Genomic DNA, 22,779 nt, shown 5'->3' on the forward strand with positions numbered 1-22,779 from the left:
TGAGCTTTTCTATCTCACTGGCATGTCTTCATGACTTGAATCTAAATGAAATTTGAAGTCTGTGAGCTAAGTGGATGTTTTTTTTTCTCTCCATTAGGCAAACCATCTCCCTCAAATTTATAATAGATTTGCTCTGTGTGAATTTTCATTCTTGGGGAGTGTTAGACTTAAGATTCCTCCAGTCAGGTATAAACAAGCAGCTTGTATAAATGTGGGCTAGGCTTCAAAAGGTTTTCACAAATGTGTCAAACATTTCTATAACATAAATGACCCATTTTAACAGTATTCATTGTGTGACCTTCATTTTAATTAATAGATACATAATAAATCGATAACCAGTTTCACAGATGCATGACATTTATAAAATCCTCAACCCTCAGTGCTTAACACGTGATTGAGTAATCCAAAAACTATAACTCTTCTTGACTAATTTCAAAACTATATCATATTTTGAACGTCAAAAATGACTATGACTTATGATATTTTCTCATCACAGAAGACCAAGAGGTAGATTCAGTCATTGTCCGTTGCAAAGTCTTTTTGAACAGAATGAGGAAAGAATTGGTTTCACACCTTGGGCATCTACTAAGACAAGGTAAGCCAGTGGTTTACAAAACTACAGGTATCTGGACTAAATTAAAAAGTTACATCCCCTACTAAGAAATGTTGAATGTTCCTTGTGTAATCTAGTTAAGACAGTAGCATACATCATTTCTTGATTTAAGTGAAAAACAAACAAACAAGAATATATCATTTACTAACAAGTGTTGATTTTCAGCTGTAATCTTGTGAAAAGACCCAAGCAGATATAAAGCAATGCTATAGATACTTTTAAAAAATATAGTAAATTGGGTCATTCTGCAAAGTTGGATTCAAAAAAAGTTTCAAACGAATCCTGTCTTCTGAATTTAGGGCTCTGCTCCTTGCTTCAGGGACTTAGTTGATCTGAGTTGTCATTTTTAGGGATATACTGTAGTTAAGATTTATACACAGAGATTTTTCCTCTGTGCCGTATGCTCCCAGTGAGCACAAGGTCAAAAATCCCCTGGTATGTGTTGTCACTGTGTGGGAGTACATGTTGAAAGGCATTTTAAGTTTACATCCAAAGATTGTATGATTTATATTCACTGGCCTCACCCGTCACTGTCAGACTGTGTGTGCAGAGTCATTGACTAATACTCTGCAGAGGTAAATTACATTTTGACATACAAGGGCAGTGACATGATGGAGTGCTTCTTTCCTAATGGTTTCTTTAGTGTCTTGTACAACTGTATAACTTTTCACAAATTAACATTTAAATTTAGTCAAGACTATAATGATAGAAATTATGGCTGCTTAATGCACTTCTGTGATGCTGACATTTATCTGCTGATTAAAGCTACTGAGAGTAGACTGTTAATGAATACCTAGTAGCTATTTTTCTATCAGTGGTGGCATGGCTCTGTAGTAAATTTAGGACAGAATGTTCTGTATTTGTCCCCATTAGTGTCCGTAGTGTCTTGTTGAAGCCTTTTTAACCAGCATGTCGTTGACTAAACTAAAAGCCAACTGAGCAAGCAAGGTCAAGCCTTTCCCCTCATGAAAAAATGTCGGGGGCAGAGTTATCTCCTTGCTTTTCGGTAAGTGGTTAACCACAGAGTTGAAGGATTTATTCAGGCTACACACCCACCTCACTCCAAAATAAATGTGTGTAAGATGCATAAATATGAGCATTAAAAGTTTTTCTAATGTAGTTCAAGGATGGATCAACAAGATAATACAGATCAATTGCTTAATAACTATTTACAATAGGATAATTTGTCATTAGCCTCAGCACTGGATAACATATTTTACATTTATCAATTGAGTGAAAGCGCAAATTAGTTTTTGTGGGTCAAATTGACGATAGCTTGTGGCTCCTGATGCGGAGCAAGTCAAAGTCCTAGATGGTGGTAATGTAGAGGAGGAAAAAGAGCATCGAAGCACCTGAAAGTCAATGACACAATGATAGGCATATACTACATATTAGATGTTTGGGAATGTCCATTGAAAGAGAGAAATGAATTAACTGTGTATAAGAAATGATCACAGGAAGAATATGGAGAAAAGTGATTGGATGAAAGGCTATAGAAAAATAATAGGAGTATGTCGGGAGTGCTGGGGGGAGGTGCTCTTCTGGTTGAATCACTACCATGGTTTCATTATGCTGCTGCTCGTAATGTCAAGATTTGCATTAATTAAACTGCAGCAGGGGTTTATCTTATAGCAGGAGCAGTATAGCTATTCCTTTAGGCCTTTATGATGTCTATTATATTATCCAATTCAAGTTTTTTCCCCTTGTATATATCATCCTTCCATGCATAATACATTTGAAAATGTAAAATAGCAGCACTATTACTTAAAGATTCAGTGCTATGTTAATTGGAAACTTGTCTTCTACTTTAAATGTATAGGAAACCAAACCTGGCCAAACAACATGTATATCCACAACAAAGTATGAACTTTTTATATATATATATAAAAAAAAGAAGCATGTAAAGCATGTTGGATTTCATGTTAGATTTTTGAAATTTGGTTCTTATTTTTCATTTTTTAATCCCGTTACATAAAAAATACCATTCCACAGATGGATAGAAAGGAACAATACTTACAGTATAAACATACATGACTGAAAAATGTTTTTAGGCTTGGACTTCGTACCATCATGATGAATTACAGTATTCAAAATTATGTCACCTATATGTCACCTTTTTACTGTAGAGCTTTAGACCTCAACTTCTCAGAAAGTGCTGCTGTACAAAAAGAGCCAAAAAACAACTTCCAGTTGTTGAATCCAAACTGTAAATACTGCTGTAGTTTGAGTAGAACAGTTATAACAATGTTGCAGTTACAATACAATGTATATTTGGCACTGTTTTAGCATTTCTCACACACTTCCTTGTTTACTTTTCTGGCTACATTCCTCTGCTATGTGATAACTTCTAGAAGAGGGTAAATGGATACATTGGTTCAGTTCAGTTGTTGGTTCAGTTAGAAAAGATTTCGAACATCTAAACACCCACTTTCAACATAATTTTGTGTTCATTCACAGTTTAAGTACAGTTGACTATAGTCTGAATACATCAGATAGTCTTGACCCTACATTTGTTTTTCTGCTGTTTACTACTTGTGTTGACATGCTTTTCTACTTTTGTAATTAATACCAGAAAGTTCTAATGAAATTATGTTGTATGTGGAATATTCAGACAAAAAATATTCAGAAAGTATGTAGTCATTTTTCATTGTAGAGCAACTCTCAGTGAACTGGAAGCACAGTACATAAATTGGCAGTTTTTACCATTGCCAGTTATAATAACAGAAACAGGGAAAAGATGGATCTACTTGAAAATAATAGCAATTGCTGTATACTTCAGAGTCAAGAGAGAACGTTAGTGGGGAAAGTGAAGAAGCAGCACTTGCCCCTCCCTCATTACCACCACTGAGGTGCCCTTGAGCAAGGCCCTTAACCCCAGCTGCTCCAGTGGAGCCACTTAGTGGCCGGCAGATTAGACTGTTGTTGTACTGGGCAGCTTCCAGATATGAATTTGTAACTGTGTGAACGTGATCAGGGTTTTCCTGAAAAAGAGAGCATCACTCTCAGAGAAACTCCCCTGACTAGGTAAAGCTATGATTAGGAATCACTTATCACTTACAGAAATCCTTGATGGAATGCTTTATATATTTCTCAGCAGCTTAAAGACCTCTGGCAATATCTGGCTATTAAGGAGATTTTTTTGATGGAACTTGTTGAAGTGCAGATAAGTATGTGCTCACTAATATTTAAAAGAAATTATTGTAAAAAAAAAACAAAAAAAACACTCTGCCTTCCAACACCCACACATATTACTCCCCTTAGCATTATCCTTTCACAGTGATGATATGATCATGTGCGCTGCCAGAGTGAAAATATTAAAAGCACTGTAGCATGTATTGTTTGCATGGTTGTTTTTGTGTTGGTGTATTTGTTCTTGAAGTCAACCATCCAATTTGTTCAATACCATGTGCTTTGAGAGTAAATGTGACTTGGCTGTCAGCATCTTGTGAAGTGTATCTGACATGTTCCTGTTGATAACCATCAGCTTATTTTCTTAGGGCCACAGCAGTGCAGCCTGTAATCTAACTCCTACAGAAAAACTGGAAAAGGAGGGGTTCCACCTCCTTGTTATGTTTGTGCTCATGGTTCCTATCTTTTGGAGTGTTTTTTGTTGCAAAAAACAACTTTCCTTTTTGTTCAGTCTCAAGTCTCCCAACAAAATTCCTTCTGCATTATTGAGAGAGGTGTGTCATGGATGTACTAGGTTCGGCCTTGTACTGTAGATTATTCTCTATCAACAATTTAAGTTGATATAACCTTCACAAAAAAGCTTATCAGTGTCAAAAAGGGGAAAAATCAACCTCTGCCTCATTAAAATGCAGACTGTATTAATACCAGTGAGCATCCTAAGTAATATAAAAGAAATAATCTTATCCCCACAGATAACAGTGATGGCTGATCAGCTCCCACTTTAAGTTATAGAGACACTAATGCTCAGAGTTTGGATCACAGCACAAAATAGCATAATCTACTCCTACACATGTTTCATTCAGCTCCCGATGCTGCAGCCCCTTCATAAGCTTTCCAGAATGTCTCCACCCTGCCTTCTCTGTAATTACATTCTCCACTGGGGGAGCCCACGCTGCAGCCTGCCACTGATCTCTTAGAATGGAAAAGAAAAGCACCAGAGAAAGGAAATGGTGTGCAGAAAAATAAAGGGACACGTTTTCTGAGTGCATGGTGTGGAGGGGTTTTGAGGTGGGGATGATAGGAGTATTACTCCCCAGGCTCCCATGGAGGAAGAGAGGATTAAGAGGAATCTGTCTGAAGGTGAAAAGGTCTTATCCTTTCTAGTGAAGACCTAAAGCTTCTAAGAGAAAGTGTTTTTTTTCCCAGAGAAAAATGGAGCAGGATTTTTTTTTTTTTTTTTTTTAGCCTCTGTTAACTTGAATCCTCATTTGCGATGTATATATATCATTGCAGACAAACTTTGCTTTTCTAATGGCTAAGTAGCTCCTAGTCAAAACACTAGGAACTATGTAGTAAATAAGTAAAAAAAAGTAAATACTATATTCCCATTCTAGCTGCTTCAGAAAGGTGGTTACTGTGAGTCCTGAGTACTCCTAGTCTAATAATTTGACTTGACCAAATGAAAAAGGAATCCAAACAGCTCATTTCGTCATCGGTCCGGATGCGTTTTGTCATGTGTAATGTGACCTGCAGTCTGTGTTTCATTTACTGTAATCTCTGGAAAATTGACTTCAGGAAGGCTTTGTATGTATGCATGTGTTTCCATTTCCTTTCGTGTGTGTGTAGGTGTGGGTGTGAGCTTCTATACATTCATCTGTGTGTCTGCGGTACGGGCGTGTCTCTACAGAAATTGCTTTGACTTTATCAAGTTAACTTCTTTTGAAGGAATACCAGCTGGCCCAACCGTCTGCTTTTGGGCTGTGTTATAACCTGCTGCAGTGGAGCTGTCCCAATTATCTGTCACTCAGCCTACCTGCCTTGATGCCACGGGACATATGCTCACTATATTGCGGTTTCCTGTGGGAATAGATTGAATCTGGCTTGTCTCGTCTTAATACAATCGGTACCTTCAGGATTTGCTCTGTCTGTTCTTTCTCTTCAATCTCATTTACTGTATATCTCATGATATAGACCGTGAAAAAGTTAATCTAGCTTATCTTCTTGGTGGGTGTTTGGTGACTTTTTTTGAGCACAGGGGTATAAAGTGTAGTCTTTTTGTCACATTGTGAACCCTGTGGTTCTGCTCTGGTGTAATTAAGAATAACCTGTCAGGGCCTTGCCACCACAAACTGTGAAAGCCTTCTTTTTGGGCTCTTTTTGGGAAACCAAAGTTAGCAGTTCACATCAGCAGTAAACAACACCTTTAATGCAGATGTTTTCCCAAACTGGCATGCTGCCCTCAGATACATCTACATAAAGAGACAGATTATGCCCCACTGGAACAAGATGTTACTGTATTGCCGACAAAGAGAAAGCAGCAGCAAGATGATCCTAGTCTAGTTGTTAGTGTAGTGTAGCAGCAGTCCCGACATGCAGTAGATTAATGGCTTGTCGGAGGAAACATCCGCAGGGCTGCCATGGCTATCTGAAGATGTGTTCTCTGTCTTATATCCACTTTCGGGTCTCCAGGGCTGCCCTTGCAGCCAAGCATATATTCTTTCTTTATTACACTTTAGAAAAGAGGCAAGTAATCATGGAGCTGGCACCACAAGTTCAAATTTGAGGAAAAGCAGTGCATAATGTCACCAGGAATGACATACTTTCTTAAAAAGGGGGCTTTAAATCTGGTGTTGCATGTGTTGAGGTTGCATACTTCAAAGTTTGAAAAGGTTAATTTCACTTGATCTTTCCTTGCAGAAAATCATCTTTGAAGAAAACTCATTAGCCACCTTCCTACGTTGTACCTGATTGAAGCCATTTGCCTTTACATGTTTTCGTCGTCCACCATTAACTCTAATGCTCAGGGTCTGATTAAACTACACTCATCGAATGTCATAAGTTCATTTGTTACAGCTGGTCTCCTAAATTCTGCTCTTTACCAAAGAAATAACAATTTCTTTCCCTTTTGTCTTTTCTCTTCTCTTCTGTGTTTTATTTCATCTCTCTTTGCTCTGTTGCTCTGTTTTCCTTCCTCACTCCCATCCTTATCTGCAGGTAACAGTATACTACATTCAGCTGCAGACAGTGTGACGAGTGCTGTACAGAAGGCCAGCCAGGCTCTGAATGAACGTGGGGAGCGATTAGGTCGGGCTGAGGAGAGGACTGCAGACATGATGAACAGTGCTGAACAGTTCGCTGTCACAGCACACAAGGTGAGGCAATATGTTAGCAAGATACATTATAATGCATAACCTCAAGTGGGGTTAATGTATTTTTAATAACGTGCATTGAAATTCTGACTTTGAGTTCCACCTCATGTGTTATAGAATTTTAATGACTGATTTTAAAGTCCTTATTAGTTCAGCCAAAAGATCAAACCTTTTACCTAAACCTGAGGATATTTGTAAGAGTTGCCTCATTGTGACTCCAGTCTCTCAGCAGTAGTGCTCTGGGAAGATAATTGTTTTTTCTTCTTTCCTCATTTACTCTCTTTTGTTCTCTATAGCAGTGGTTCCTAACCTTTTTGGCCTATGACCCCCTTAGAATAAAGCAAAGTCTACCTGCAACCCCTCGTCACATGTTGCATTCTCTACCATTTCAGTTATCAATTATTGTCTCAATTCATTGGTTAATCGTTTTGTCCACAAAATGTCAGAAAATAGTGAAAAATATCTATTAAAGGTCTCCACATTCCAAGGTTTGACCTTTAAATATCTAGTTTTGTCTGATTAACAGCTCAAAACCCAAAGATATTCATTTTATAATCATGTTTGACAAAGAAAAGTAATAAATCACATTTAAGAAGCTGAAACCAGCATTTTTGCTTAAAAATGACTAAAACAATTTTATTATATCAAAATAATTGCTGCTTGATCTTCTGTCGATTGACTAACCTTGCAGCTCTAGAAAGAGAACTTATTTGTTTTATTTTAATAACTTTTAGAGGCTTGTGGAGGTAAAACACAGTAATCTACAAGAAATAAAGCAAACATTAGAAGAAAGCTTGACAAAAAATTACAATTTTGTGTGTCCAAAATATGTTTCTTTTCTGTATATCCTATCCTGTCCAGTCATCCCGTGACCCCTTTGGTTAATGCAGTGACCCGCTGTGGGGCCCAGACCCCACGTTGGGAACCACTGCTCTCTAGAGTGTTCCCTTGTCCTCCATCCATCCCACATCTCTTGTATGTCAGGAAAACTAATTGCATGCTGTTTAATGGGGCTATTAGCGTAATATGATTCTTTTTCTGCAAAACAAAAGAAAAAATAAATTTTCTTTGTAACGAGTCCACTTTATTATGATCATCATATTGTAGCTGTCTGTGCTTAATAGCACCCCGTATATCACACACCCCTGGGTTTGCAGCTTGGCTGCTTGTGTAAAATTAGGCAGCCGTGCTGCACTGCTGCTGTCAGAGAATAGCCTTTATTGATAGACATGTGCCATTTTAAGTGGGATGTCAGTGACTTTAATAGTAAAGCCATACAGTATCTAATAACATGACTTTGAGCATTGCATAATGCCATACGGAACAAGTGATTGTAATACTGTATAATTGAAAGATGTTTGAAGAGCCTTGAATGGCCCTTTTACTGCTCACAGATGAGCTTCCCCACTGTGATGAATTACAAAAACTGTGATGAGCAGAGAAAAATGCTCTGGCTTTGATGGTTTCAGGAGAGAATGACTGTGGATCCCCCATGAAGAATCACTCATTTGCAAGCATTTCTCATTTTTCTCTCTGGCTGCCATTAGCTTTTATATGATTTGATTTATAACTTATCATTTGTCTTGCTCATTATTCCCAAGACTCATACTGTCTGAGGCCCCGTATTAAGACATTCTGTGTCCTTATAGATTGATAAAGAAGTCATTCCTGATAGAATTAACCAGGCAGTCTGAATTGTATCCATTCTGTCTGGGAATGACTTTCAGGATGGTTTTACTGGATATATTATGAGTTTTCCTTTCAAGTAATCTGCATTTTTTATACGTGGACCTCTGCACACAAGGAATCTTTAAATTACAGCCAAGTACAGTGCTAAGCATCTGCAGTACTGTCTTACAGAGGGTCACCTTGTCTTTTTTCTCTAAGATCACTTCTGCAATCCCATTTATGCGCCTCACTTTGTGACAGCAGCTAAATTGGCAGCTGAGTTTTAATCAAGGCTACTCCTTTTTGTATGCTGCTCTACTGCCCCCACTTGGTTGCTCCATAGATTTCAGTTTTGTGCATGCCACAGCAATATACTCCATACTCAGTCTGCAGCGTGTGTATGTGTGTGTGTGTGTGTGTGTGTGTGTGTGTGTGTGTGTGTGTATAAATGTGTGTGTCTTCCATCCTGACATCTCCACACCCTATAGCGACAAATTGGATTGGTAGCCCTGGTCATCTCTCTAACGAGCCTCTAGCCAGGCCAATTAGATCTCTTGTTAATGAGATAAATGAAGTTGCAGAATGCTCTGTCAGTGCCTGAATAAAAAGACCAGAATCCCTGGTGGCCACCATTGTTTTTGGTTTCTCTCACTGTGTTATCCTGCAACCCCTACCCCATTTTTTCTGCAGCTTGCCATGAAGCACAAGTGTTAAACCACTGCCAAAACCAACTGGGCTGGGGGGTCACCAATCGCCAGTCGCTGTACAGGAGAAGGATTCCAGATTTTATTCTTTTTAAAAAATTTTAATGAGTACTATTTGTTAACAATGTTAACATTCTAATGTTTTTTGGCTATTGTATTCTGGTGCATCTTGTTCTTATCGATGGGGACACAGCTAGCAGAAGGGAGGAGGAGAGGTAAACATAGCTACTGTACTTTAGACTGTCAACAGAATGTGTCACGCTTCTGTTTGCCAAAACAGTTACAAGCCACAGCCATGACTGTACTTGATAACTATGGTCACCGTAAACCCTTTCCCTTTTCACTCAGACACTAATGTGAGTGTACACATGCTGACAAGTTATTATCAGCTATCACTCCGAGACAAGGAATGGCTTGTCTCACAGATTATTAATTGTTTACTGTTATTTATGAGCACTGCAGTGATTATGCAGTCTGATTAATGAGTGACAGGCCCTCTCATGGGTTTCACAGGTGTTAACTTAAGAGTGGGTGGCAATGCACCACACAAATAACAGATACATACCTAAAGACAGGCTAGACGTTCCTGTGGGATGTCAGACGAAATTAATACTCACATCTGTGCTACTAACACAGAGAAAACATCAACTCTACCCCTAAACATCAATAAATCCCCAAGTATTAATTTTCAGTTTAATAAATAATAATATCTCTCTTTTGACTGTTTGGACGTTTCACTCTTTAGATCTGTTGGTTTGTCCATCATTTCAAAATGTATGAAAGCAGTATTAGTCAAAAGTGTGTCCAACATTTTATCTTGTAAACTGCAGGTGGGAAAGAATCGAGTGACTTGGTTTGGGTAACACAGTAAATGAGAACAGTGAAAAGTTTTAACCCTCTGTTAGACTTGTCTACCATTCAAAACAACCAAAACTAAATGGAAAATGTTTGCCAGCATTTTTGTAAGTGTACTTGAAGAACTCTGTTTTGAGAATAAGCTTTTTTTTCTTTCAGAAAATTAATTTATGTTAAAGGGGGGGGCATTTCAGTAAACCAGCTTCTGCATTGTAAAAAGCAAAACATGTAATTCTTCTAGTACTATTATCAATGTCTGTAGAGCTAATGTGTCCCATGAACGTGGGATGTTTTAAATTACTCCTGGCTGTATTTCAAATTAAATCACTCAGTAGTCATATCTTGTGCTTTTTAGTATAATTGGGTTGGTCATTATAATGATCTATATACTGGTAGCTAATGGACAAAATATCACAAATAGCAACAGCGCAGTGTCGTACTTTATCTGTTGTCAGTGCTCTCTCACTGACTGTGACTTTGGCTTCCTCACTGGCAAGACACCACCCTCACAATGGAGATGTATTTGATTTTTTTAAATTTTTTTTTATACATTTTAATTTTATAATTCATGATGTTACAATGCACTGACAACTTTATCTTGCAGAGCACTGTGGAGTTCTTAATGAAACGTTCCAGTTGCCTAAATCTTAGTGTGCTTTTATTCCTCTCTAACACTTTGGATGTTCATTGTTTTAATAAAAAATATATATATACAGTATAGAAAAATGAATTTATATTATTGTGTCATTTTTATAACCAGCTTTAACAGTCTCATCAAAGAATGGTATCAGAAGTTGTACATTTATTTTGTGGGGTGTTATTGTATTTGCGTGTTTTACTTGTAGATATTCCCTACTCATAAACAATAAGCTGCCAAAAAGCTAACAGTGTCTCAAGGTTCATTATGTCATTCTTTCTATCTGATGTTCTCAGTCAATGCCTCAACAATGCTTATACACTGATTTCAGCTCTCTTTAACACTGTAATATGTAAAATAAAGTCCAATCCACAATCAAAATAAAGTGGTTCTTTATTAGTGCCTTTTGCTGTCAACATCTCACCTCAGTCTGTAAATTGGTGTTAATATTGTCTTGCTTTATGTAGCAGCCCAGGGTAACACTGCCTAAGAGGATCAGAGGATAAAGAAAAAGTGTCTTCAGGTTTTTGGTTATGATTGAATGAAATACTTGGTATTATAATTATGTGTGTTTAGAATACAGGAGAGCGTTATGCAGGAATCACATTCACAATATGTTGAATTAAAAAGTCATTCTTGGTAAAGTACTACACAATTAAATATGACAAGGTAATTAGTTACTTAAACAGTTGAATTTTATCTGCATGCTCACATTTGTTTCACCAGGTTTAAATTCAGTTGTACTTCGTGTGTGTATTCTGATTATTGTACTATGGATGAAGAAAAGTCTTGACCAGCAGGGACAATGGAGTTTTGATATTTCAGTTTGTCAACTTCCCATCGAGAACTGTGTATATCACTTAAAAAGTAATAAACGTTATACTTCAAGTCCAAGTAGTTCTTCAACTGTTTTCCCAATACTGGTGATGTTTCTTTTGTAAATAATGTAAATAACAGGATTCATAATTTCTACTTAAGTTTCAGTGATCTGGCTTATTATGCTGACTAAAATATCTAGACCAAGAATATACAGTAATTGTACTACAGTCAGATTTACGGTGTGTACAATGGCCTGTTTGACCTGCAGAGGGCAATGCTGGCAAAATATAAGACAACAGCTTGATATGACGCTACTGACATGACTGAAAGTTTTGTTTGATTGTGTGTGTACATTGTTCAATATGCACATGTGGTCCTCTGCCCAGGCTGCTGTGAAGACTGCCCTCATGTGGTATACTTTGAAGACACAATCTGTAATACAAATATAAACCAAAGCCCCACAATGAAAAAAAATAACAAATGATTGGAACTGGTGTCACTCTCAAATTGTTTGACAGGTCTTTTAATACAAGGAGTCAAATTAAGTAATAACAAGATCTAAAGTATTTATTTTCTGATGCTTTTAAAATTTGTAAAACACAAGAGTAAAAGTATTGAATTGTGATCAATTGAGAAACATGTAAAACTTCTTAAGAATTTTTGTGCAATAGAATTAATGCATCGTCCCATGAGCTCGTAACACAACAAGGCCTTTATGACCAAATAAGCTTTGTTTCACTTGGAAAAAATATGATAAAGTGTCCATGACCATGTACAGAAATATCCTGAGTACTGTCAAATACATTCCTTTATGCTGTCAGAGGAGCAACACCAGTGTTATCTCTTGTTGACATCCTCACAAGAGCTTTGTCTCATAGAAATACTGAGGTATTTGTCTGTAAAAGACTTCAATGGGTTTTCTGATTATTTGGTTGTGCACTTCATAAAGTTGGGGGACTCAAAAAAGTCATAAAACAAGAATGGTCAAAGTATATCCTGACTTTTATTGTCTATAGTTCAAGCTATAATGCAACTCAATAGTAAAGACCCTCCATACATAGTAAACACTCATGTCTTTCAAACTCTATGTTCCCAGTTTGTAACACAGGCTTATAACATATTAAGCTCCAAGCCAGATGAAGTTCATGCAGCTGAGTTAGTTTAAATCATTTTCCCTTAAAAACAAACAAAGATTGAATTGATAACAATACCCATATCCATAGATCCAAAAATCCATTTAGCACAGAGTAGCATAGATAATACATTTTTGTAACATATTCATATCACCATGTCACCAGAATACCTTAAACTTTGAATTCACTCGTTGTTAGGAAAGGAGGGAATAAACTGATGAGCCTGGTCATTGATAAAGACCTACATACTGTAGGTATAACAGAGTTAAGTAAGCATGAATGAATCTTATCAAAACATCTATGTTATGCTCACCTCCTTCCCTCCTCCTAATTGTATTTTAATGTTCTAATTAATGATAGTGACCAAACTGACAAGCAGAAGAGCAGTAAGTGCGGAAGCAGTTCTGAAATACATGATTTATAGCTTTTAGTCCCAGAGAGGGGGGGGGGGGGGGAGTAAGTACCTCATAAAAGCTCCCGTGCAGGACTCTGCTACCATTACTCACTCTGCCAACTCCTGTGAATCATCCCTCACTCCTTTGTATAACTCACCTCTAATCGTTCATCTATCCTCCCTCTTTCTCTCCCAGCACCTGTCCTCAAACTCTGCACGCACATCCTGGTTTATTTCTTGACCCCTGGAAATTATTATTTGTCTGTAAGATTGTGATCTGGTTCTTCAGAATAGAATTAGCACATTTTACATTTCACATGTACACCCAGCAGAGTTAAACTACCCTTGCACACCACCGGAGGGTGCACTAGCCTTGTAGAAAGACTCATCATTTCTGTCAGCTACAGGTTTATAGCCCAGTACTGTATTGATTAGAAGAACTGATTATTAGTGTGTAATTTCGGTGTAATGTATACATTGATCGCAGGTTGAAGGTCTGAATTAAGGGCTGATTGAGAGCTGTTCAATATCAGTAATTGCTACAGTGAATGTCTTGACAGGGGCTTGAGTTACAGAGGGACAGAGGAAGTGGGCAGATACGCAATGAAATGTTTTCCCAACCTGCACACGGAGAACAACACACACCAGCAGGAGTCTTGATACAACATCTGATACATTGCTAGTGTATCAGTTTTGTAATGAATAAAAATAATAAGTTTAAAATGTAGAAGATGTTGTTCAGATTTTTAAATTGCAGTCTTAAGTATTGGCACAGAAGTATTCAATAAAATCAATAAAATGTACAAATATAAATTAATTAAAGTGCAAGTATTTATTATACAGAGAAATGTCACAATTGTCAGTTTTATTATATACCATAAAGTCAGACTATTATTACTGATACATTAATGCATAAGCTTTATTTTAATGTTGAAGCCAGTTGAAGTGGAGCTAATTTAATCTATTTCATATGCAGTTTGCAGTTTAATAACATTGCATATATTTTTTAAACTCTGCATCTTTATGTGCAATCTTAATCTGCAAAGTAAGCATTTACTACAGATATTAAATAAATGTAAAAATTACAATATCTGTCTCAAATGTAGTACAGTGGAAGTATAGAGTACCAAAAACTAATATTATTTAAACTGCAAGTACCTCAAAATTAACTTAAGTATAATGTCATGCAGAGGGAGCACTGTTGTGGGGGACCCAGTAAAAGAACTTCTTGGGTGATCAGTGAATTTGTCTGGTCAGGTGTCACCTTGAGAGGTGCATTGACATTCCTGTTAGCCAGGGAGTTGATGTCACTTCAGGAGAGGCTCGGTGGCTGCCTGACTGACTAACTGGCTGGCCAACTTGCCCCGGGGCAACTCCTTTTTAATCTGCCAACCTCCCCAGAGCTCCACGGGAGTAATTATGTGCTACACCCAGAGGAGAGAAAACCGAATGAGTTGGAACTGCACCTCTATTTCTCATTATTGTATACAAATCTCTGCAATGATTCCTGAGTAGTCCTATTAGTCAGGATAGGATTTTACCCCAAAGTCAAAGTTTAATAACTGTAGCAGGAATTGCATGTGTCCCCGAGGTATTCTGGAAAGTGGGATCCAGAGAAATGTATCTGGATTGAAGTTCTACAAACTATTTCCACCAAGTGAAGGTGCTAAAAAACTTAAGATACAGTAGTTAGGAGCAGCCCAACCTGAGTGTGGTTGTTAACTATAACTTAATTTGAAGCTGCAGTTGATTTGATATGGAGTTCCACATTAAAGCAGAGCTAATCATGCCCCAACGACATTTAACAATATATTTATGTTCATCAGTGTCTTAAGAAATAAAAATGAGAGCCATAGATCAAACACTAATGCATACATCACTTTTAAGAACTGAGCAACTCAGCCATTTCAGGGTGATACACTGCTGTTATAAGAGTGAAATTAATCTTAAACTGTATGTCCACTTACTTTGAAAAAGAGGTGTCCAACATTATATGTTTAAAAACTTAAGATACATAAAATGTGAATCCTCTGAACTTTTTTTTCCCACATCTGACTTCCACACTGCCCCACTTAATTGCTACCTCAGCTGTATCACTGTTTCAAACACTTGCTGCTGCTACTGCTCATATAATGTTTCATAAGCAAGCTTACCTGCCAACAGTCTGCCAGCAGCCACTGTTCCTACTGCTGCTGCCAATATCCATGACTCGTTTTATCGGCTATTCAGCTATCAGCCTCAAATGTGTCATATTTTACTTTAAATATTATCAGTTTACCAGTGTTCAGGCTAACACAAATGAGTCAATACCTTGAATCTGTTAACATGTGTTTCTACTTGGCAATGTCAGTAAGCTAATATGTCTGCTCACAGAAGCATATCCTGCATATCTGCTTGTTGTCAATGACATTGAGTCTGCTGGCAACTTCTGCCTGCCATTTCTCTATAGTATGTGAAGTGTTTGCATCGGCATTAATTGTGAATTTCTTGTAGTGACTGGCCTTATTTTTCAAGTTGTGTGGCATGTGCATTATGGTACCAATATTATGCTTTTATGCTATTTATTTATGAGTTTGCTCATTCGCAAACTCCTGTAACACTGATGCTAACACTTTCCTTTGCTGCTGCTGCAAGTGTGTTTGAGATGCTTTCTGCCAGAAGTGACTTTAGTGCCATCACCCCTCAATTTCTGCTGTGCTGTGTATGTATGTATCGTGTATGCTAGTAGGTTAGCAAAACCGAGCTAGAAACTGACAGTGGGTTAAATAGCAGCATGGCCAAGACCACTGCCTAATGTTAAGCAGTACCTTGACTGAGCTGAGCTATGTTTAGTCACATGGCACCAACAAGCAAAAGCTACATATCACAGACAGGCACTGAGTCAGCACATGTGACACAGCTTCTTGAACTAAGTGAATGAGGAGGGAGGAGTCCGTACCTTAGTACCATTAGTACTGCAGTCCAGGTCACGTTTCCCAAAAGTATCTTAAGGCTAAGATGATTTTACCCCACAGACGTACAATGAGACTAAGGTCACATTATCTGTAAGATGCTTTTGGGAAACAGGGTTCAGGCCTGTTAATTAATGGAAGGGACTGTCCAGTGTGTGCTTGTGTGTGTGAATGAAGTGTGTTTACTAAGAGAATTTTCAAATCTACGTCAGGAAGATGCGGAGGCTGGTGAAGCTTGGGAAGTCACCTCAGCGCCCTACCTACAGTGACTTGGCAGATGTGTAGCGATGCGATGCGCACAACAGCTGCTTGCTCTAAATTGGGCTGCCCATCCTACCCATTCTCCCCTCTACCTTTGAGTTCCTGTGGAGTGCAATGTCAGCCATGCTGGAATCATCATTCATTATCCTGGAATGTATATCTACCTCACATACTTCTCTCTTACAATCTCTTCTCTACTTCTCTGTCTTCTCCTCTTCTTGTGGAAGTTGGTTAAAAAATGATCTGACTTTACTCCCTTTGTACACAGAGTGGTTTTATGCCTAGTTGTGTGTAATGTGTAATTCTGCAATGGGTTAGCAAAATACACCCAATTTAGTTTGTTGTTTTTATTAATAAACCCAAAGGGATATACTTGAGGTGAAAGAAAAAGCATAGAGAAGCATCTTCTCTTTTTACAGAGTATAAATACCACTGTAAGGTCCTGCTCGAAATGAGACTAGTATTAGAAGACAAACAGGGTTGGGGGAAAAAGATCTGCAGTGACCCACTTCCTTGAGGACCTTTTGTATCATTTATGTTCACGATACAGTGTGCACAGGACTATTGTTGTTGTACAAGGTACAAAACATTAGGGATGCTTACTGTTTCTGTGAAATTGACAGTGCATTACCGCAGCAACTGTAAGGCTGCTGTTTGACAGAGCTTGGTGTCTTTTGATGTATTTACCACCTTCAAGCCTTGAGACATACAGTATAGAAAAGAAAATGTTTTTGTATGTGAGCACCTTTGTGTGTCTGTGTACACATGCAGTATAGCAAACCTGCATGAGTCTCACGGTATGATGTGGCATCATTATTGATCCAGCAGCTCACTCATCTAGTGTATCCAGCTGTTACAATATTGACTTGACTGAAGAAACAGATTGGCTACAAACAAGCTGTGGCATGCAATCTTTCCTTCTTCAGGGATCACTCAAAGCTCTCGCCTGGTCACATGGATGAAGTGAGTCAGTCAGCCCCTTTTGAAGATGTACAGTATATCAATCATTGTGTTTCTCTAGCTCAGTGCAGGTACTTACAGATGTTTCACACTCAAAGGTGTAGACCTATTATGGGACGATGCAGATGTCTATTGCACTTTAATGTTTCTTTACATGCCTTCTGTCTGATAGCATCAGTAAGAAATTCAGATAGACCTCTGCCCAAGAACTTTATGAAATAATCTTGAGATCAAATTTCATTGTAAGTTAAAACAGAAGTAAAAACTGTTGCAGTCCTTTTTTTCCCCTAAAACCTTACTTTGAATTGGAAATAATTTTATTTCTATATAAATTGGAGACAGAATGGGGTTTCAGTGAATTTGAGTTGGCACCCTTTATAAACAACTTAACTGTCAAAGGATAGCTACAGATTTTTAGAAGTCTATATTGACACAACACTCACAGGCCACATGTATTCTACATTGACAGAGTGATGGTAGATGTAATCATTCCACTTGTCCATACTGGCCATACAATCATACTTTTGTAGACTACATAATAAGAAATTGAGGACAAAATTCACAGTCTTTGATAAATGAGACATTTGCTTTAGAAGTGGAAGTTGTTTTTAAGCTAAGCTAAATGCATGAATGATGATGTGCCAGAGTAATCAGATTCACATGCACACGCACGCACCTCAAATTCTTGTCATTCCCCTTGACTGATTACAGGCCATTAATCATCCTTATGTATCAGCTGCAGTGCGTCTCTCTTCACATTGATCTCTGAGCAGAGGATGGCCGATTAAAATTCTGAACCCCATGGTGTGTGTGTGTTTTCAAAAAGAGAGGGCTTCACCACAGATAGTGTAAACATGGTCATTCTTGATCTTATCATTGACTGAGTCCTTGCCTCACTTGTTGTATGTACACTTCAGACATTGAGCCTTTTGATAGTTTATACTATACTTTGAATGGATGTTTATTTACTTTAGGTATATTTAGTGCCTTTAATATATCTGTTGTGTGAAGAATAGTCTTGTTAAACTCTAAAAATTGAAGGAGTCCTCTGATCCTGTAAGTCAAATTCTGTAAAACTTAGACTTCTTAACTCAGGACTCTTGGAGCAAGCAATCGCTTGGTTCTCAAACTACCTTAGTAATAGGTCTCAGTTTATTAGATATGCTGTGTATGTTCTGATATTGTATCTGTTGGAAAGGATGCACCACAGGGCTTCATTATATATATAAATAATCTGAGTCAAAACGTGTCAGATGCTAATTTACATTTGTATGCTGATGACACTATTATATAATGCTGTGTGTCAACTCTTGCATAGGTCATTCAATACTTGCAAAATGCTTTTATTGTTGTCCGAAATACCCTACTGAAGCTGAAACTCATACTTAATGCAGATAAGACCAAAATTATGTTGTTTACCAACTCCAGAAATAGGCCACAAAATATCCCTTTTGGTGGTCACTTTTGAGGGAAGTGAAATCGAGGTTGTTATAAATAACTCTTATAAATATCTGGGTATTTTGATCGATGACTCCTTCACTTTTAAGCCACATGTGCAGTACCTGGTGAAAAAGCTGAGGCTAGAACTGGGTTTTTACTTTCGATATAAGCTGTGTTTTTCTTTTAATGTAAAAAATGTCTTGTTGCCTCCACTTTTTTTTTTTTTTTTTACCTATTTTGCACTCTGGTGATCTTTTATATATGCCTACCTCTGCTCAGTGTCTTCATAGGGTTGACACAACTTACCATGCATCCTTGAGGTTCATTACTAATTGTAAAGCTCTCACTCACCACTGTGAGTTGTACTCTTAGGTAGGATGGCCTGCTTTGGCCACCTGTAGGTTTTTACACTGGTACACCTTTAAGTACAAGGCAATTCTTGGTCTGCTTCCATACTACTGATGTGTTTTTATCATGCAGAAAAGTGCCAGACAGTAGTCTTTGTGTTCTCAGGGCTTTTTTATGCTTTCTGTCCCAAATGCCTGTACGGAAATAGGAAAAAGGCTATTTGTGTATTCTGCACCCTTGGCATGGAATATGTTGTAGAATAGCTTTAAACTGAACAAATAACTCTCAAATGCGTTTAAATCCAAAATGAAAGAATTAGAGGCAGATTCTTTCTTAGATGTTTTTAATTTACCTGGTTATGCAATTGATTCCTAGAAATTTCTCTTTTGAAATGTGAGTTTCCCTATGATTATTTATTATTTTCTTTTTAAATTTATCTCCTTTTGTGATTTCTGTCTGTAACTATGTGTTTTTATTTATGCCGCTTTCTTGGCCAGGTCTCCCTTGAAAAAGAGATTCTTAATCTCAGTGGGACTCTCCTTGTTAAAGAAAGGTTAAAAAAAAAAAGTCCCTGCTCTGAGTGAGCAGGACATCAGTATGCAGACAACACCCTACAGATTTGCAGTGCATGCTGTGTGAAGCCTCTAAATCACTGTGGAATATGCAGGAGGGAGAATTCATAACAAAATCTGTCACTTCCTGTTTGTCTATGATACATCACCACAGCCTTGTTAATATTCTTCAAATTCCACCAGAGGATTGGGGGGGGTAGCAGGGCGAGTTATTGTAAGACTAGTTTTTTGCTGCGTCGGGGCCAGAGGTAACCGCAGTGTGAAGCTATGAAGCAGCAGGAATTTGTATCTGTCTCTCTATTGACTTGGGAGATTTATCTTCTGGGCAAAGAGGCGTGCCCAAAACCGTGTGTATCAGCAAAGTAACGACAACCGCGGCACTGACACCAGGGGGCAGCAATTAACATGAATTAATCACATTGATTTAGGCTTCATCTCCGCTAGTTAGAGCTCTGTCTTTCTCTGCTGCATATTCTCACACAACAAGACACTCACAGACAGACACACGCACACACACACACACACACACCTAACCTGTTATTCAAACATAATACTAGTTCTGTCCAGGTTAATGATCTGTTAATGGCTTCTTCATGTCCCAGAGCAAGTAGGAAGGGTACCATGTCTCTGTCACGCTGGAGGAGGACTAAGCAGGTGAAATACTATCAAGAGAAAGGCAATCAACTGCCAAAACATAAAAATTACCCTCATTTAAATCCATACATGTGAAACAATAAGTTTTATCTTTTCAGAATGAAATAATCACTTCATAGCTTTGGGGTTTTGAGCCAAGAGAGGATATAAGTAATTTGTTAAATTTTCTTGTCCTTTTGATGCACTCACATCTCCTCTGTAGACATGCTCCAAGGTTCAGCCTATATGCCCATATTCAACCACTGAGGGGCACTGCAGCTCAAGCAGAGACCTGTAGAGCAGAAGAACCCAGCTGAACCTTTAGCAGCAAAGCATGGCCACGACAGGGTCAACTGCTCACTTCAGTGCCGGGCCCTAAAAGTTACCCAGGATACCTAAATCTGCTGATCTGTCTACTCTCTTCTCCTTCTGCTCCTCTCTCTACCGCAATATGACTTTTCCACCCAACTCCCAAAGAAACTTATTTATATCTTACACTTCCGGCTATCCTCCTTTCCTTGTACCCCCCTCTTGTGTGCTGCACTCCCTCTCTTGCTCTTTCTTTTTTCTTTGAGGCATCAGGTCCAATCCAGCTGTAGTCAATCTAATCCCTCTAATTCAGTTAATCTAATTTTCTGGATATGGTCACACTGCTGATCTCCACTACTGGTCGTCTACAATCTTTCTCTCTCTGCATTCCAATTTTCTGCCAAAAATCCCCTGGAGGCTGCACTTTCCCACTTTTCCTCCACATCACTTGTAAAAAGTAACTGATTGGCACAAATTTTATTTTGTGAGAGTTGGTAAAGTATTATGTAACAAATACCAGTGGCAGGTTTTAAAGGGGAAATCTCTGTATGTTTTAGCTTGAACACATCGAGTCAGACGGCTGGACCCTCTACACATGCAGTAGTTCCATATAGTTTGAGCTATCTGTTGGTTTCTAGCAGGACTCATCTCTCATTCAGTATTCATTAAAAGCTGCCAGTGTACAGTACATGCGTGTTTGAGGGATTACCAAGGTCTATTAGCAGATAAGAGGGACTTTCTCGGTGGGAATCGCTGGAGATAGGGTATGTAGGTTAAACATTATGTGTCCCAACATTCGCTTTTTAATCACATTCACAGATAAGCCCAGTGTTATTTGCATCTTGAAGTCTGTTTTAATACTTGCTCACAGCATCACAAATGCCACTTGTTTCATCATGCTTTTCTGCTGTCAATCCATACTTGGTTTGCGTCTTTCACTCAGTTTCTCTCATCCATCTGTGGCTCCTGGCTGCAGCAAATCTCTGCAGTGATTGTCAAAAGAATGAAAGCTTTTTATCCGCATGGAAAATTATCTGCTTTATTTGTCCTTCTTTTAACATGTCATCAAGTACAGAGGAGGTAAAAAAAAACAAAAAAAACAGGATCCAGTCAGCACAGGGGGCAGGAATGGTGTCAGTCTCAGAGGGAGGATTAGGGCCAGGCTGACCAGACATTCACGGGAACTGCTGGGGGGGGGAAGTGGGCCAAACAGGACACACCCATGTGTCATATCTCACCGTCTGGATGTGTTTGCCCTGCGTGACAGCTGAAGGAAAAAAGCACCTAATATTCTTATATGCGTCTGTCTGTCTGTCTGTTTTTTTTTTTTTCTCTTCTGTCACTTTCTATTTTTTCCTCCCTCTCTTTGGATCTCTTTTTTGATCCTATTTCTCTATCTCCCTCTTCCTTCAACTGTTTCTGTCTGTCCGTTCCCCTCGCCACCCGTGGCCCACTTGTGGATTTATAGGTCAACTGTCTGACAATTTCAGGTCCATCTTATTTAATTCCCTCCCAATGGGTGTCAGGAAAATGAGTTACCTGCTGCAGCTCAGTTCTCAGAAATACAGTAAGTTACTGCCTGCTGTCTGCTGTGCTGATGGACCACAGTAATGTAATTTGTGCAAGTCTGCACCCTGAATGTCATGAATAGTAAGAGGGAGGGGTCCAGGCAGGCTGTTTTTAATGAAAAGGAGGGTGAATGAGTAAGTTGTGTCCTTGAATTGTTGGACTGATTGGAGTTGAGCAACATGTTGTGCGACCTTTCAGTGGCCCCTACTATTATTTCTGGCTAATGAGTCAGGGATAGATGAGGCCTGTCAAAGACTCTTAAATTGAGTTTGCTCATTTATCAGTTTTCTTTTTCATCTCTTCTCTTACTTTTTGTTGTCTTGTTACAGTACTTCCCTGTCTATCTCTTTTTTTTTCTCAGCTCTGGCGTTGTCCTCAGCTGCCTTTTCTTCTTCGATCTATCTTCTTTTCCCCAGTGAAATATGGATGTGTTCAGGATGACTGCAATGCAGCTGAAACAACAGCAATGGTCTACTCCCAGACAAAGGGAGGGTGGCCTGTCATCCTGTGGTAGTTTAAAGAGCCCCTGTGCTTTCAGGATCTGGATTGGACTGGGTCAGCTGAGCTGGCAGATCTGCCTGGCCAACAGATCCTCAAAGACACGGAGAGAGAAACGCAATGCTCGTGTCTCGGCG

General features: G+C 38.5%; 1 protein-coding gene across 3 annotated transcripts in view; it reads left to right on the forward strand.

Moving 5' to 3' along the window:
* Positions 1-22,779, forward strand: part of stxbp6 (syntaxin binding protein 6 (amisyn)) — a 154,556-nt gene that overhangs the window by 53,288 nt on the left and 78,489 nt on the right. The window contains exons 5-7 of one of the 3 annotated variants that reach the window (XM_067613733.1): positions 497-595; positions 6,737-6,894; positions 9,250-11,159. In XM_067613733.1, coding sequence (XP_067469834.1) covers positions 497-595; positions 6,737-6,894; positions 9,250-9,273 — 281 coding nt within the window. In that variant the 3' untranslated portion in view covers positions 9,274-11,159. Of the gene's footprint in view, positions 1-496; positions 596-6,736; positions 6,895-9,249; positions 11,160-22,779 lie in introns of those variants that run through there. The other 2 variants (XM_067613734.1, XM_067613735.1) reach the window with 2 other exon arrangements.

The sequence above is a fragment of the Thunnus thynnus genome, chromosome 16, assembly GCF_963924715.1.
Source record: "Thunnus thynnus chromosome 16, fThuThy2.1, whole genome shotgun sequence".
Taxonomy (NCBI): Eukaryota; Metazoa; Chordata; class Actinopteri; order Scombriformes; family Scombridae; genus Thunnus; species Thunnus thynnus.